Below are 19011 nucleotides of genomic sequence, written 5' to 3' on the forward strand. Positions count from 1 at the left end.
GTTTTTAGTTTTCTACACAGTTTAATAATGCCAGAACAAGTTTAGGAGTCATTTCACATAGGATCCAAAAGTGCCCATCATGATTTAAGCCAATCCAGAAGTCATTTGCTATTGTTACCCGTACGTGCCGGTGCACTGAAACTTAGGAGCAGCATGGGCAGAGGATGTGACCTTTCACTACATGCATGCCAGTTGCATGGCATAACGACTGCCTTTTTAGATGTGATTAATTGCCCTTCATATCGGCAGAAGAAAATTCTGTATATGTGTATTGACGCTTTGCTTTCATGTTCATACAAGTATGAATCACAGATATCTATTCTATGGCAGCATGCACACCAAATTCACAGACTTTCCCCTTAAAGCGTGATGGCGATAATTCCAACCCAGCGAACCTGCAATTCTCCCTCCAGAATGCTGAGAAGAAATAATAGATCATCTCTGGACAGGTCTTCTCCTTGGTGGCCATCACCACTGTGAGACTTAGGACATGGAAGGACTGCATCTGACTCTCTGGTGGAGTCTTTATCTTGCTGTCTCTGCTTCATGTCTCTTGGCCTGTGGAACGTGTGGTCTTTAATACATCTGGGAAATGGTTTTTGGGCTGAACTCTCCTCCTTGTCACTGATTTTAGAACGCATTCTTAAAGACCTGGAAGGAAGGAAGACATTTGTAACTCTTAATGGAAGTGGAATTTTAAAAAGGGCACCTATAACTGCTATAACAAGTTCACACATTTGTTATATTTACTGCAGCCAAAGACTGAATTCTCTGATGTCTAACAGCAGAAAAGAGCATTAGCTGATTCATAAATCACAGTCTTATTTACACTTCTGTTTTTAAAATCAACATTTTAAAAAATGTGTCCTGCTTTGATTAAGGCCACTTATGTCCATGGGTAAACAGACTGTATTTGAACTTTATCCACCAAGAATTCCATTTTAGGGACCCAGGTCATACTTCCAACCATTACCAAGTGTTTACATAATATAATTGTATTCTTAGATGTACTTAATGTAGTATCAAAACGGTAAAATGCTAACTACTCTAACTTTCTGCAGAATTCACATTATGGTATTTCCTTTAAAGTTAATTTCTGTTTTTAATTGCTTAGCCTTTGTTGCATTGAGAGAGAAGTATCAGAATCACTGCTGTCAATACTTTGGGCTATTTTGTTGAGATGACAAAATCTAGTTTTAAAGGATTTTCAAGATTGGTCTATTTTTCTGACATTCCACTGAAATTACAGATCTATTACTGGATAAATCAAGGACTTTCTTCAATTTAGGGCCCTCATTTCCAAAACCAAGACATTACTGCCTGTAATAGTTGACCATATGCGACCTCCCCTGGTGGCGCAGCGGTTGAGCGCTGGGCTGCAAGGCTGCCTGCAGCCTCTGCAGCGCAGGTTCGTTCCCCGGCCGCCGGCGAGGGTCCCACAATAGTTGACCATATGGAAAAAATATAAAATAAATTAATATTTGAGGTCACAATTCCATATCTGATAATGTAATTATCCAGATTAATTTTTAATAGCAAGAAAAGTTGTTCCACCTTTGAGGTTTCTAATTAAAAGTAACAATTGAGCTACTAGTTTACTTCAGTTATGTACAGATTGCTGTTACTCATCCCTACAAATCATGAAACTTTCATGTTCAGTAATACCTTACTTTTAGCTTATAGTAATATTTCTTTAAAAACATGAAAAAACTCAATCATACAGAAAAGTTGGGAAAATATGATCAACCACTATATGCTACCACCACAAATTTGTAAAATCTTAATTTGCTATGTAAATTATATAACGCTTTGAGTAAATTATCACAGATAATTTTTCTCTTCCTTATTTATCTTCCTTATTTATCTTCCTTATCTCTTCCTTAACCTACTTTCTATCCATTCTGCCCCAGAAGTAACTACCAGCTTATATTTGTTGCATTTCATTCCAGTACATGTAGATGTATTTTTGTTTCTTACATGTGTTTGTGTATGTATGTGTGTATACATACATATGTCATATTGTTTTGCAGGTTCTTAAACCCTATGTAAATGTCATCTAGGGTATATCTTCTGAAACATGCATTTTCACCCCATATTTTTGAGTTTCTTCTTTATTACTTTACCTTATATAGTGTGATTGCTAAATAGTATTTCATTATGTGAATAGTCTACCATTTTCCATTTTGTTGTTGATGGTTATTTAATTGGTTTACTTTTTTTTCTGTATTAAAATAAAACTGCTGTGAACATTCTTATACATTTTTCCAGTATAGATGCATTAGTTAAGGGAATATTCTTTAGGGGTTAAGAGTAGAATTTTTAGACTGTTGAAGTGTGTACACAACTCTACTAGAAATTATTGGTCTGTCTCCTAAGTAGAGTACCAATTTATAGTAGAGTATGAGAATTCCCATTGCTCCATCTTTATTGATACTTATTATTATCAAATTTATAATTTTTCTCAATTTGTGTCAAATGATATCTGACTTTCACATTTGCATCCTGTAATGCAAATGTGTGATTTTAGTGTGATTAGGCATACTTTTATTGGTTAAAAGACCACTTGGTATTTCTTCTTAAATTTCTTATTCATAGGCTTTGCCCACTTGCCCACGGTATTGGTTGCCTTTTTCTTTTCTTTTTTTTAATATTTTAAGATTTATTTATTTATTTATACATACATACACGCACTGGGTACAGTCAGAAGCGCGGGAGGGTGAGAGAATTCACCAGAGCCAGAGCGGGGAGCAGAGCAGGCAGAAGGACCGAAGTACACTGCTGAGGGGAGCAGCAGGTGGCAGGAGAGGTCTGCGCGCCATGTGGGACCCTCCTCCGGTGGCTGGGGAGCAACTGGGGATTGAGCAACCCAGCGCTCAAATGCTGCGCCACCGGGGAGGCCCTGGTTACCTTTTTCTTATTGAGTTGTTAGAATTTGTTGCATATTCTACAAATTACTGTTTTGTTGATTATTTATTTTGCTATTTTTGTCCATAGATTGCATTTCCATTTCACTCTTTTGTGGTAAAGAAGTTTTAAATTTTGAAGTAGTCAAGTTTATCAATTTTTATTTGCATAGCAAACCAAAACTTGAACAATGGTTGTGTAAAAGAAAGGTTGAAACCATAGATTCTAGAACCACACTGCCTGAGTTCAATCCCAACTCTACTACTTATTGTTTTTAAAATTTGGAGGAAATTACTATTACCTCTGTGCCCCAATTTTCTCATCTGTAAAATGGGGGTGATAGTAGTAGTATGTTTGTGGTTTGAAGTTGCTGTGAGGATTAAATAAGTCAGCACATGTCAAATGTTTACAACATGCCCAGTACAAAATTAGCACTCAATAAATACTAGGTTTTACTATTATCACTAATTTTATTTCCAAAAATTTTACAGTGTTATATATTCATTTATAATTAGAAAAGGAAATATTCAAGAAAAGAAGCAAGGTTATTTAATTATCTCTTTCAGGTAATGGGTCATGAATATGGTATGGGAGGGAGGGAATTGAAAGAATGACTTTGTATCTTTGCTGAGTTCTCTGTTTAAAAATGATTCTTACCAACTTCAGTTTGCTTATACTACTTGAGATGACCTGAATGATGAGACATTTTGGGAACCCTGAGGACTTCACAGCCAGCCAGCTAAGCCTTTCTGTTCATCCCTCCACCAAACATTTATTGACAGCCCACTGTGTGTCATGCACTAAGTTAGTTTTTTTGTGGTGGGCTTCCTACTTCTCTTAATACAAATGAAACTCTTTTATCGAAAGGTTCGTGGATACTGTTCCTAAAACTAGGGTCCTAAAAAGTTCACTGAATAAAGTGAAAAGAATTCTGTTAGAAATCAGCTGTGGGGGACCTTTCTGGTGGCACAGGCGGTTGAGCGCTGTGCTGTGAAGCTGTCCACAGCTTCTAACAGTGCAGGTTCGATCCCAGCCGGCCGGTGAGAATCCCACATGGCTCGGCAGACCGCTCCTGGCTCGCCCGCTGCTCCCCTCAGCAGTGTATTTCGGTCACTCTGCCTGTTTTGTTCCCCACTCTGTCTCTGGTGAATCCCCTTACCCTCCTGCGCATCTGGCCTGTACCCCAGTTCTTGTATAAATAAATCTTTAAAAAAAAAAAAAAAGAAATCAGCTGTGGAACTTAGTTAATACACCTTCTCCGGCCCCAGTGTCCTGATGTGAATGAAGTGAGGGAGCTGGGGAGATGGTCTCTGTGATCATCTTCCCCCTGTGGTATGGAATGATACTTGCCACTGTTCCTTTTTTTTTTTGCCATAGGTTTTCAATAGTATATTTAGCAGAGATGGATTTTGGGGTCTTCATCATATAGAAAATCCACAGAAATCTAAATGTTACGTGTGGAAATGCAGTAACCTGTGTCTGGTGACTTTCACCAGGGGAGAGATTAAAGTTAACAGTAGTTCTTAAGGATATAATACCAGTAATAATTTTCAGCTGAGAATTGTTTTATAGCCTCGCCATAATAATCAGGCTGTAAAAGCAGAACTTGAAGGTGTTTATTGTCTTAAATGTTTATTATTTACATGGTTTATTTGTCAGTAACACACCAACTTTCAACTCACTTTACTTAGACACCTTTCCTTGAAGTTTCAGTACCCTTCTATAGAAACTTAAAACACATACTTTCAAAATTTTAATGTCACATAAACAACAGTTTAAACTTACGACTCATGTTCTTTCTCATTTCATCACACATTTGTTTACTGAATTAGACACTGGAGGTAGAAAGATGCTGATAGTGATAATGATGATCATAGTTAATACTTTTTGAGCATTTGCTATGTACCAGACAGTCTTCTGAGCATTTTACATGTATTAACTTATTCAATTTTCACAACAGCCCTATGAGATGAGGAATATTATTATTTACATTTGCAAGAAAGAAATGGGAGCACAGATAACTGAAGATGATTGCATAGCTAATAATTGGCAGAAATGGGACTTAAATCCAGGCAAACCCATGTAGAACCTGTGCTTTATTGCTTTATCTATTTACCTATTTATTTGTCTATCTGTTTATTGTAGGGCCATCCTGTATACTGTAGCATGTTTTGGGTATCCCTGACTGCTACCCCCAAAACAGTGGTACCCACTCCTTCTAGATGTGTTAGCAAAAAAAAACAACCAAAATGTCTCCAGACATTGCCAAATGTCCTCAGGGCAGGGATGGGGCACATTGCCCCCAGATGAGAACCCCTTCCCACAGTCATCAGCTTCATAGGACTCTACCCACAATCTAAAGAAAGCAAAACAGTTATGATTAGGCACTAAATAAGAAAAGTGAGTCTTGTAGTATCAAGAGATATGTCCTGTGCAGGTAGTTCGAGACTCCTGTTCACAAAACAGAAGATGTAAAAGGTGTACGTCACTCTCCTGAGGGACCTGAGGAGGAAAGGGGACACTGGGGCAGAGGGTGGGCCACAGAACCTGCACTTTTAAAAATCCTGCCATAAGGCCATTGGACTGTGCAGGCAAAGACAGGTGCATATATTGATATAGACACCCTGTCAGAAAAAATACTTAAAATCTCACTGGAGAGACTGTTTACTAAAAACTATTGTACTGATGAGCAGTTACCGATGGTAAAAGTTATCATTCACTCTGCCCTGGGGAAGCATGGAAGAACTCACTTATTTGAAAAAATCAAAGTATACTTTTATGTAGGGATGGAAGTTTGAGGATGTGTAGAAGATATGACTCTGAAAAATCCCATTACAAAGAGAGATAAAATAGATTGGTTTTTTACTTTTTAGTTTTCTGGAAGCAAAGGTTATTTTTATGAGTTCTATGGTACAGTATTGTGCTTTCCACTCACCCACATATCCATATGTGGAAAAAAGTCTACTGTTAAGAATCAATTTGTATTCTGCTGCTGCTAGTCAATAAGGATTCCTCTGCCATCATTACTTTTATGCAAGGTGTGCCTTTCAGAATTCCAAGAAAATGTCAGTTTTTATTTAGCAGGGTTTTTTGCTGAACTTTGCTCATAAGCAGTGTTCTTTGAGTTTTAGACAACCCTGAGGTCTATGGAACTCTGTGTACATCCTAACTTATTCACCTCACTCTTAAAGTGAGTTAGTGAAATCTGCCAGAAGTGCATAGGTCATTTGCCAATGATGATATTTATGAGTGATTAAAAAATAAAGAATGACCTGAAACATTTTATACTATAGCTGTTCTTTTTAAAGTGATTAGATTTTTTTCTGAGACCACCAATCTTCTCTGGGTCTGGGGGTGGTGGTAGCGTTAACATTCACTTTGGATTTGCTAACAGACCCACCCATCATGTGCATATCTGGTCTATGAAGAGTGTATGCCTTCGCATGTTTACAGTGGTGGAGTTTCCTTGCCCTTCTGCCAACAACCACAAAATGATCAGTAATGAGAAGTAATTAAGTATTGAGAGGAAGAAAACAAAGACATGAATTTCATGATACTCTCATGCCTTGTATTATCAGTGACTTCATTGTTTCTCTTGGCAAATTTTTAATACATCTGCGCTTGGCCTAGGGGTGTGTACTGAGGAAAAGAAAAAAATTGTAATAGCAACAATGGTTTGGATTTTCAGGTTACTAAATAGAAAAATAAAAGGAATGGAAAGTTGCTTTTGTTTATAGTAAATAATGATTCCTTACTCTTTTCATAAATTGCCGGCAATGATATAATGCCTCGTGGTTTTGCAGGAGAAAACCTGCTTAGTTGTCAATTTCACATAGCCAAATGCATTGTTTTTCATGACTATGATAGTCATAGAGAGGCAGCGTTCAGGAATGTAGGAGAGCGAGCGATAAACTGGGTATCAGGAAACCTGGCTTCTGATCTCAGTTCTGCTTCTAATTAGCTAGGATCTAGGCTGTCACTTATAAAATAAAGGTATCGAGCCAGATTGGCCCTACAAGGTCATTCATTATGGAACAGGACCAAGGGTTCTTTCTCTTGACCTTTACCCTGTTCCTCACCCTCTAACAGATTTCCTGACAGCAGGATTTAGGTATTTGACTGGATGATTTCTGAGGTCCTGGGACTTCCCGCTTTAGAATTCTGTGATTCTCTATTTTTTTGTATCTATGGATACAAATAAAGTGCAGTTGGCCTTGAGTGGCCAATTATGCTTTGTTTTCTTTTGTGGTGACCTCAGTCAAATTTTCTTAAGTTTAAAATGGTTGAAATCACATTGGATCTTGGTAAGGATATATCCATGCAGAAGGAGGACAAATAGAGAATTTGCATTTATTTATTAATTTAGCTATAGAAAGTGGCCTAATGTAAATAGAGGCCTGTTCTACCTACATCTCCCCCTAACACATACACCTACACCTGCCAAATCCTTACTATAAAATTTAAACTTTCTTAATCATTTCTTAATCTTTGTTAATTATTAATTAATCTTCATTAATCTTTATCATAATTGCTTATTCTGTAATTTGGGTAAGAGATAGACACAATTTAGTCCCCATTATTAACAAAATCGCCTGTTTATTTTCATGTTTGAATGGTGACAGAAAAATATTTTGCATGTATAAAAGCACTTCAAAAAACCACAATGGAAGAATTTTTGGTCTTAATCATATACTATAATATTGAAGTAGCCAATGAAACCTACTCCAAGTTAGAGAAGAGAAAATATTAAAATTGATAGCTTACATTTATTCAATACTTATCAACTAGAGATCTCTTCTAAATGCTTTCCTTAGACTAATTCAAAGGAAAGTTTAGTCTTCAGAAAAACTCTTTTCCCCATTTTGTAGAGGAAGAAACTGAATCTCATAGCTGCTAAGTAGTTTACTGAAGGTTATACTGCTAAGATGTGGTAGAGCCAAGTCCTACCTTGGGCAGTTTAGCTTGAGTTCAACAGATTATTGCCCTATTTCTACTTAGAATTTCATGAGAAAGCATTATGTAAAGGAAAAATCCTTGTTCAACATTGTTATTCAACAGACATTTATGAAGCACCTACAATGACAGATATTGCATCTAGCAATTTGTGTTAGCTTGTTTTTATATCTGGACTAATGTTTCATTTGTTGACATTGGTACAGTTAATTATGGGTGTAAAAATCTGAAAAACGCTAAACTCCCTATCCCCTTTCAGCATTTGGTGTATTCAGTAAAGTTTTTTTCATACTATATGTGCAGAAACTTACTTGAATGCACTGTTATTCTGAAACTTTGATTTTCTTTTTATCAATTGCTTGGCTTCTTGAGGTCGCTAGGGGTGTAACATCATAGAAAGAGTATAAGATTATGAAATCAGGTAGATCTGGGCTTAAATGTTAACACTTTGTCCTTGGAGAAGTTATTAAACCTCCCTAAACCTTCCAATGTAAAACAGATACATGATACTTGATAATAGGTTTGTTTTTTGTTTTTTTCTCTATGAGCACAGGACCCCTGTTCCTGTCTGTATCCCCAGTTTCCCACAGAGTTGGAATTCAGTAGTGATTCACTGAATGAGTTGGAATTCAGTAGTGATTCACTGAATGAATCATGTGTCCTCAGCAGAGCTGGTTGGTTCTGAATAGGAGCTGCCTTATGGTAAAGATGGTTTATCTGTGAACCAATGACTAGAAATTTAGAAAAATGGTACTGAGAATAGAATAATAGTAGTTAAATGTATAGACCTCTTACCATGTATCAAACATTTTTTTAAGTGTTTTGTATTATCTTACTTAATCTTAAAGCATTTAAACCTGAAATAAAGACTATTAAAATGGCCTTGGTAAAGACAAATTAAGGGTGGAGACACTCAAAGAGACATCATAGACAAAGAAATTAATATCAGTATCAGGGTAGTACTGGTAACCTATACAAAATCCAAAGAAACTGTGTTTATGTGTACATGCCGAGTACAGAGGTGACTCTAGATCTGCAAGACTTACTAGAAATCTCTAGTTGATGTTACTGAGTTATGAAAACCTTTGATCACATGTACCTCTCTCACCCCTACCTCCCTACATATACCCTCACATGCATGAAATAAACTGAACATCCACTATACTCCTTTTTATTTGAAAGCACCTTTAATAATCATTAGCCCTGTTTTTATGTATGTGACATTTTATAAAGCTGTGTCATTTAAACTTGATTTGATAGGAAGTTTGGAGAATGAATTGGTTTGATGACAGGGTAGTTGCATAATAGAATGTGAATGTATTAATTGTAGGACACTCATCGTCAAGGGACAAAACCGGAATTGATCCGGGACCTTAAGGTGAATGGGTTTTACATCTCATACTTTGCTGAATTTAGGGAGCTGGCTGTCTACTAGCATTACATTTCCACTTAGATTTACCCCTCTCTCTATATGGAACCATTAAGCTATAATTTTGTTCCCTCCAAGCAGAATGGAAAGAAATGTAGGAAGATTATGGGGTTCTCAGCAGAGTTACTTGAGTCCTTAACATTAACTGTCTCATGGTAAATGTGATTCATCTATGAAAGTATTGGCTATAAATAGATGTTAATAGTGTTCAGTTGCAAAACAGCCAGGTTGTGCTTGCATGGCCACATTAGGGAAAAAAATCTCGTTGAGTGTTTTATTTGGTTTCTCTTAAAATAAAAAATGTGTTTCCTTTTATTGCCCTAGTCACCCACATTTGAAGACAGTAAATTCAGCCAGCTGCAGTAAAGTTATCTGATGGCTAAAAAAACATTGAAAACCAGATAACCTAATTTAGTCATTGGCCTCCTTTATCTTTTTCTTCCATTTTCAGTAAAAATCACTGAAACATTCCCTTAGTGTTAGTTTTCCTTGTAGGGAGGACGTGGACACAGTTTCAGAGAGTAGATGGATCTTGGGATGTGTGATTCAATTCCTTATTCCCAAAGATCCTGAGTCCTAAGAGAAAGGCAAAGTCACAGAAAGAGAAGAATCAAATATACAACTTAGAAAGCAGTGCAATAATCAATCCCATCCATCCCCCACGGTACCTGACACTCAGTATTTCAGTTGAGAGCACATGCTCAAGTGTTACATCGTGCTCATGTCTGAGAGTGCTTCTGCCTCCAGCGCTGAATCAAACCTGACTACTACTCTTGCCACACAATAGTACTTCAATGGGAAGAGTTCTAATCTTTTTCCCAGATGAAATGCTTTGTTTCTTTAACCATTCCTCACACCACTTAGTTTCATCTCAGTCACCCAGCATACAATCTCATGTGCGCACACACACACATTGATTATCCCCTTTAGATTTACTCTTCAATGGGCTGGGCCTTTCTGAAAAAAAATGCATGGAGCTGGGCATAATTTCCTAGATATTAAACATAACTAAAGGAGTAAATTGGTGAGATAGACTTTGTGAAGATCTTAGCAGTTTTTCTGATGTTGGGTCTCAGTTGGAATTTTAAGTAAAGATACAGAAATTTGATAACAGGCTAATAAAGATTTAGTTTATCTGGTGATTGCTTATATTAATACCTTTTATGTGTACATTACTTGAAACATCAGTGGACAGGTAATTACTTAGAATTTGAGATTCAGAAACCTTAACTTTGAGTGATAAACCTTGGACCTTGCGATGAAAATTTGGGTATTCTGATGCCTCTTTCTCTCCAATCGCATGCTAGAGTAATCAAAACTTGCACTTTTTTAAGCTTAAGTGTGTTATTTGGTTCCTTTTCCACTAACTATTGTAGTCAGAGAAGCCTCTAGGCTGAAGATACAGGATAAACAGCCAGCCGAAGAGGTCTAATAGAGCAGACTTACATCATGGCTTTTCTTAGCTGTGTGTTCTGAAGAAAGGACAAAAGAAATATAAAAATCTCAAGAGTATAAATAGTTGACTTATCCAAATTTTCCATTACAAATCAGTAACTCTTTAAAGATTCTTTTCTCATTTAAGGTTGACACAGGGCTGGGAATGGTTTCCAGATCTTTGTGGAACAGAACAGAAAAAGAAAATTATTTTCATGTAGTCCAAGTTAGCTTTAAATGCATATTTAAATGCCATACTCCCAGCACTACATCAGAACTCTTGAAAATCATATGAATCTTTTAGCAATTTCAAACTACATCATTTTTCATATTTTTTTCCAACTCTGCTCTCTGGTTTTTCTTAAGAGTATGGTGATATTGATCCAGTCACTTAACTTGCAATTCTTTTAGAATTTTTGTCTCTTCCACCCTTGGAACCAGTTTCCTCATATCTCCTTGTTCTGCAAGTGAAGCCCACTAAGGTTAACTAATGTGCCTTGATTCATGCATGGACCCAGCACCAGAACCCAGAACTCCTACCTATAGTTCTGCTACTGTTTCCAGAGCAACAGTGCATGTTCATTTGCCAACCTCTGTTTCTTCCAGTTCTAGAAAGATGTAAATCCTAAAAGATAAAGACCTGCTTTTCAGAATACGCATGGTTTTATTAGCTTTCTTCACTTCTTTCTTACCCACTATTTGACAACAGGGCACTTTCAGTGTCTTTAGGTCTCATCTTGGCCAGACCAACTCAACAGAATAAGGAACTCAGAAGTGAATGGGAGATTCAGAGATCAAGGGTTCCCATGTATCAATTTCCAAGATGACATCTTTCCTTTCTCTTTTTTATCAAAGGACCTATGACTAGAATAGAGAAATTGTGTGTTACAGAGAAAATGTTGTAACTGGTAAAGTCCCTGTAGTGTTGGATTTGCAAACATTTTACTTCCCCTTTCCAGTCTTCTCAGAAATACTCAGTTTATCTTCTTGTAGTTAGAACAAAGTTTAACTCTTTGTCTCCCAGACATATAAATTTAATCTGACACATTTATACTTTCTCTCATGAGGGAACAAAAGAAGTAAACTATGTAAAAGCTCCTCATATCGGCCAGATAATATGATCCATACTGTCTATTTTTTGTCTTTTTTTTTTAAAATTCAGTTACATGGAGCTAGTATTATTTTTATTTACAGATTTAAAGAACCGAGGTGCTGAGAAACTCACAACCTAGTATGGTAGAGCTATATATTCAGGATTAAATACACATGCCAGTAAATTCTATAAAGTCCAATGTAAAGTATTTGGGTATCATTTGAGAGAAATGATGAATTTCTGCCAACGGAACTTAGTAAAAACACTTCAGAGATGAGTTGGACATTGGTGAATAAGAAAGACCTTGGAGGGGCCTCCCTGGTGGCCTAAGGTTTACTCTCAGTGCTATTACCACTAGGGCCGAGTTTGGTCCTGGCCAGGAAGCTGACCCACATAGGGCACAGCAGACCTCTCCTTTCTAGCCAGTTGCTCCCCTCAGCAGTGTATTTCAGTGGATCCACCTGTTCTGTTCCCCATTCTGTCTTTGGTGAATCCTCTAACCCCCACACCTCTGGCCTGCACCTCAGTTCTTCTATGCAACACACACACACACACACACACACATTTAAATAAAATAAAAAATTATTTAAAAAAAAAAAAGACAGACCTTGGGAGAATTATAAGAAAGAATATTGAACATGAATGGAACTAAAGGGGATCATTGTCAATGAAATAACTCAGAAGGAGAAAGTCAAATACTGAATGTGTTCACTCATACATGGAATATAGAGAAAACAAACAATCCGCAACAACAACAACAAAAAAAACACAAGGGAACTGACAAAACTGCACCAAAATAAACCCTAGGAATTTGACTACAGAATTGAGGCTACTGCAGAGGAACAGAGAGAGGGAGATGGGAACAAAGGTGGGAGAAAGCACAATAGAGAAAGCATAAAGGACTATGGGTACTTGGGGGTTTGGGAGAGTAACATACATCTGAAAAAATGTGAACCCTTAATTATACACACTGTTGTACAACAATGTTTCCTCAATAAAGGGAGAAACGAATAAAATAATTTACAAAAAAAGTTGCAGGTAAAATGTATAAACAGATTTTGTTTTAAGTTACAAATATATGTTTATATATGTACATTTTAAATATTATTTAAAACATTTTTATTTATTTTTATTTTATATATTTTTTACATCACTTTTCATTTTTGCACAATGTATGCATTTTCATCTTGGTTATAGTCCCCATACAATTTCCACCCCCCCACCCTTGCTTTGATCCTACTCCCTCTTGCCCCCCTTGTAGTATGTCTCTGGCTTACAGTTGCTTGTTGATTTTGATTTTTACTTTATTATAATTAGTTTTATTTAAAACATTTTTATAAGAAAGTTTCAAAGTCCTATGTATAGGTTGAAGGTGGATGGAAAACACAGCATGTGGAAAATTTCAGTTCATCCCTATGGCTGAAGCAAAGGAGGTGTTCAATGGGGAAAGATGATGGGAGAAAGGTAAACCATGGGTTTAGATGAGGTTATTTATTATAGGACCTTATAATAGTGAAGATGAAACTACCAAGTAGCCAACAAATAATAATCAATCATGAAATATCTGTATACTGGTCAATTACACAGCCAGCAAAAGTCAAGTTTTCAAAGAATTTTCAATAACATGAGAAAATATTTTCAGTATATAATGGTAAGTGAAAAAAATTGGAAAATAAAAATTATTATACCTGTTCAGTCACAATCCTTTCATATTTGTGGGCCTTTTTCAGAAGAGAGGAAAGGATGAGTGACATAAAGCCTTGAGAATCACCACAAGGCAAAGGATAACTGCCTTGGTAGCAGCTGGTATGATTGTCTATGGATGTGAGAAGAGAAAACCAAGGAAATTTGAATGTGGACTGTGTAATAGATGGAGCTAAAAAGTTATCGTTAATTTTGTTAGATATATTAATAGAATGGTATTTATGTGAGAGAACATGACTTTTATTTTTAAATATACATAATGAAGTATTTACATGTAAGATGACATCATGTCCTGGCTTTATTTTTAAATATTGCAGAAGAAATAAAGGCAAAGGGTAGGGTTGAAATCACCTTGGCAGAGTATTAACGATATTGAAGAAAGGTGATGGATACTTGGGTTTTGTTATATTTTTCTTTCTACTTTGTATATTTGGAAATGTTCATAATAAAAGATTTAAAAAGAAAGTAGCAGGGACACAGTATTGGATGCATAAACATTTTAAGAAGTGATTTTTATAAAAGGCTACATGTTGGAGGAAAAAAAGAAGGCACCAATGTTTGGGAGTCATGCATAGAGAGAGACACAGAAGAGTGAGCTGTGTTCCAGGAACCAAAAGAGAAAAATGATTTCAAGGAGTAGAGATCTGCTGTGACCTTGTCTTAACATTGCCTCTGCCCAGAGAAGTTTTAGAACTCCACTGTGGAATTGTCAGTTTTGGAATATCCCTCAGCAAGGTCTAGTCTATTAAAGTTGAATTTAACTTCTGACAACAGGGGGAAAAATCTTGGAGCCAAATCTAGTGAATTAAGCTAGAGTTTAGATCAGCTAATACTGTTTTTGGTCAAAGAACCAATTGTAACTTTAAAATAGTGGGATTGGTTTTCGTACGTTGTCTTTGAAGGACTATTAAAAACATTTCCAAGTTGTGTTCGCCGTGACTCTTTTTTCAGAAGAAAGTTTATAAGACCAAACCTTAGATAAAATGACATGTTTGGATTATAATTTAAAGCTTTTGCTTTCTTTTTAATACTCCATCTACTTTTGGAATAGGAATACATATCAAATCTTTGGTGTCTTGGAGCCTCTGACTATTTTCTAGAATCCCATTGTAAACTAAGCTGTAAGAAATAGCACTGTGTATGCCAGGGGGAAAGACCACAGGCTTTAGAACCAACCAGGCCAGTTTACAATCTTGTCTTCATCACCACATGCTGTCCAATTTGGGGCAAGTTACTTCTTTTCTCGGGGTCAATATCTTCAAAGGTTGTTGTATGAATAACAGGCTCTGGCCAGTGCCTGGCATAAGATAGGAATACTGACTCATCCTGATGGAGATATAATAATACAATTTTATCTCTTGGCTCATCAGACATGCCTTCCCTCTTGAGACATCAAATGAGATAAGAAAATAACTAGTAGAATTATGCCTTTTAGCTTCATGAGGAGAGTATATTATTCATCATTACCTTGCGAAGGGAGGACAGTTTTTTTAGTCACTACTAAACCTGTATTTTCAGAGAGTGTATTATTTGTATTTCTTGCCAAGATGGAGATTGGCACGCTGAAGAAATTAGAATTTGGCTAGAAACCAGTGACCTGTTTAGCAGAGAAGTGATAGGAAACCATATTCCTGCCAGTTTGGAGAGATTTAGTATGAAGTGATTGACCTCTTGATCCAAACTGGCCATAACTATTCCAAACAATATGATAAAACCTGCTGATTCAAAGGGGTGTGCTTACGCAGGTATGCCTTTTCTACCATCCCAGACTTGTAAAATCATTCTGTAACACAGCAGCAACACAAAATTTACTGTTTTCCTGCTCAGGCATTGTGCAGAGCTACTTTACATGCATTTTCTCTTTGATACTGAAAACAGCTCTATCAGGAAAAAACTACTATTAATCTGTGTTTTATGGGAAACCACAGTTTAAAGAAATTAAGTCATCTGCCTTTAGCCACAGAACTGGCAAGTGGCAGAGCAGGAATTCCGGTTGGCGTCAGTGCCCACTCATCTTTGCCCTCCTTTAGATTGTCTGAATTCCTTCTCATTAGGAATAATGATCTGTTTAAAAATAAGGGAGACATCTTCTCAGCAATCATTGTATAACTATGACAGTAGCAAATCAAAAAAGTCAGTGTCCTTTCACCAAAGACCTGCATCAGTGTCAGCAAACAGTTGAGAGCAGAAGAGTACACAGAGAGCACTAGAGTGAAAGAAAAATATCCAGCTTTGGTCAAATTTGAGATGAGGGCACAGTGTGCATTATGGCCATCTTCTTTCACTGCTCTCCATTTTCATTTCTTTCTCCCTGGTACGGAGGGAACTGTTATAAAGTAGGAGACCTAATTAAGTCAAAAGGCAGCAAAAAATCTACTTGCCACAGAGTTAACACTTGCCCTGGATAGTGTAGCTCAAGTTATACCCCATGAGTTTGGGTCATACTGATATTATGGCTCTTCTTGTGTCCTCCTCTATGAAGGGACGGCCAGGCCCCTTCTGAAGCCCCTGTCACTCACTATTCATCTCTATGAGAGAATATTTTTTCAGTGCTCTTCAATCAATGGGAGACTCCTTCCCAGTCCTGTTGTATAGACATGGGCCTAAGATGCTTCCAAGTCCATGGGACTGGGATACATTGAGCTTAGGGATTCTGCCCACTGTGTGTGGTTCCCTATAGCCTTAGTAATCACCCAAGTCAGCCAGGAGTGCTTGTTGACCAAGGAGGGTGGCTGCTGCTAGGAGCTATAAATAAATAAATGGATGTCAGAAGCTTGCAATTAAGGGGGGTGGGGGGGCGAGACAAAGAATCATTACCCTCCCTTGAGCATATTGATTTGGATGTTTTGGTAATTGTGAAGCATTTGCAAAGAGACTTAACTAAGCTCTTTGTGTTATCTGCAAGATGGAGAGATTGCCAGTCCATTTCAGCATGCAAATCCTAGACAATCACTCTTTTGGAATTTAGAGGCCGCCCCTGTTCTTGCTGGGGTTAGGGGCAAACAACCTGTTGACACAGAAAGAAAAGGCTACTTTACCACATACTTTTTAAAACAGAAACCCCCCCATCAGGGCTCTCAAGTCCCAACTTCTATGCCAAACTCTGTCCAAAGCCAACAGAAGGCGCCCTGAGACTTAGAAGTGCTCACGCTTAGACTTCCATGCCACAGTATGTGACTCCTTCATGGCTCTTCATTTCTTTGTGAAATTGTGTATTTCTTTTGTGAGCATGCAGATGTAGATAGTTGATAGTTATATTTCTTCCAATATTACCATTGGAAAGATAAAGTTCTTGGGACTATGACTGTAACAGGGTGGTCCCCAGGAAAGGGGGAGGTTCCAGGTTTCCTGCCCCACCCAAAAGGTGGGTGGAGCTGAGCAGAGAGAGAGAGAAGCTGCAGAGGAGAATGAAGGAAGGAAGGAAGCAGGATGGAGAGCCAGAAGAAGACCTGGAGGAGGCACATGGAATGGAGAGATGTGAAGAAACTGCGCTTGCCTTTTGGTTGTGGACTGGGTGACACAGATGTGGGTGAGAGACCCGTGCGGAGGTGACCATTGGCGGTTTTTGTCTTGATTTTGATTTTGTTCTTTTCCTTCCAGACTTGTCTGGTGGTTTCTGATCCTTTTCTTTGGGTCCCCACTAGAAGATACTTTAGACTTGTGGCAGGCTTTGGGGCCTTGCTCTGGGCCAGTCCTGCTTGGGTGGATTTTTACCCACGAGGGGACAGGTAACATTGGGTGCTTGATTTAGAAACTATATTCTTTGCCTTTTCTGTATTGTTTCTTAATTGTATTAAAGTTCCTTCCCATTAAAATCTCATATGTTTTGTGTTGATGCAGCAGATGGCAGAACCCATATAGAGCAGGCAGGTTTGTGGGGTTTGGGCTGCCCCTCTCCCTGCCCTGTAACATGATCTTGGTCCCTGATAGACATGCTTTGCCATAGTGGTTTTCAACCTGTAAACTTGGAATCTCCGGAAACTTGCAAAGTTATCAAAGGAAACTTCCAATCCATATTCCAAAAGCTTTGAGGAAAACTGATTGTATAATGTGTCTCCAGAATAGTTATGGATACTATTATGGTTGATAGCATGCAAGTGTTTTCTGAATTTGTGGTAGGCTTTTGTGATATCTTTCTTCTAGTGAGGGAAAGTGTAAGTTACTATCTGCGAAATTTGAAAACGTTTTGTTATGTAAAAGAAGCTGTCTTCCTGGAAAGGGTAAGTGGAAGGTATTTGAAGGTCCTTATTGTAGTAGCTAAATGCAAAGTTTGTTTACTTGTTATTCATCCTTTTCCTTTTGCTGTTGTTTCCTGACCCACATGATTTCAGGCCTGGATCAGAATTCCCTGTCATTGCAGTTGCAGCTGAGGAGTGGGCTGAAGGCATTTATTTGATTTTGCAGATTGTTGATCTTAAATACTTTTTTTCCCCTTAAGATTTATTTATTCATATTTATTTATTCATATTTATTCATACAAGAACCGGGGTACAGGTCAGATGCGGGAGGGTGAGAGGATTCACCAGAGACAGAGCGGGGAGCAGAACAGGCAGACTGACAAAATACACTGCTGAGGGGAGCAGCGGGCAAGACAGGAGAGGTCTGCTGCGCCATATGGGACCCTCACCGGCTGACCGGGATCGAACCCAGCACCGAAGAGGCTGAGGACAGCTTCACAGCGTGGCGCTGAACCGCCTGTGCCACCAGGGTAGGCCCTGATCTTAAATACTAAAGGATGTTTTGGTTTTGTTTTTTTAAGTTAGTATCATAAGAGACTTCATGATCCACCCCACTCTGTCTTCAGCACAAGTTGCATACACCCCCAGATTACATTCAGGTGAGAAGTGGCTGCAGTTTACCTTGGTGGTGGCTACACAATGAGACCTGGGTCCAGAGTATTTATGTTTTTAGCCTCTAATAGATACCGCTTCCAGCATGTTTGCTATAGTTTTTAAAATAGATGTTAGCTGGCTCTATAATATAAACTACCAAATTGCCAAGCAGCATCACTTTCCACATATGAAGGGTGTAGTGTCATCAACGCACAGGCACTAACATTGCCTGCCTTGTGCTGTATTGTTTTATTTTCTCCTCCCTTTTTTATCAACAGTTCCTTTAAAAAAAAAAAAAAAAAAGAAGCAGCAGCAGTAATGTGTTAAGTACTGACAATGGAGAAGCAAGTGCAAAGAATAAAAAAATTATCTTTAATCCAACCTTCCTGAGAATTCTACTCTTTATTTTGTTCTACTCTTTACATTTTTGTAGATTCTCCTAAGCTTTCTTTGCAGTCTGTCATACTGTGTGTGTTGTTTTAGAACCATTATTCTTCCAGACCACAATCATTAATGACTGCATAGTATTCTGCTGTATGATAGTGCCATTATTTATGTAGCTTTTTTCTTACTGCTGGATATTTAGTTAACCCTCGTTTAGGTCCTTTTTCCCTCTTTCCCTCCTCTCCCACTCTTAACCCCCTCCACTTTCACATTAGAGG

The 19011-nt window shown here is 37.7% G+C and overlaps 2 protein-coding genes across 3 annotated transcripts in view; one reads left to right on the plus strand and one right to left on the minus strand.

The window, feature by feature from the left end:
- Positions 1-641, minus strand: part of FILIP1L (filamin A interacting protein 1 like) — a gene marked incomplete at both ends in the record, with an annotated part of 92488 nt that extends 91847 nt beyond the window's left edge. For both annotated transcript variants that reach the window (XM_084232390.1, XM_084232391.1), the window contains one exon: positions 396-641. In XM_084232390.1, coding sequence (XP_084088516.1) covers positions 396-641 — 246 coding nt within the window. The remainder of the gene's footprint in view (positions 1-395) is intronic.
- The window catches only part of CMSS1 (cms1 ribosomal small subunit homolog), a gene marked incomplete at both ends in the record, with an annotated part of 345000 nt that overhangs the window by 103012 nt on the left and 222977 nt on the right, over positions 1-19011 (plus strand). The window lies entirely within an intron of this gene.

Source organism: Talpa europaea (genome assembly GCF_964194135.1).
Source record: "Talpa europaea genome assembly, chromosome: 4".
Classification (NCBI taxonomy): Eukaryota; Metazoa; Chordata; class Mammalia; order Eulipotyphla; family Talpidae; genus Talpa; species Talpa europaea.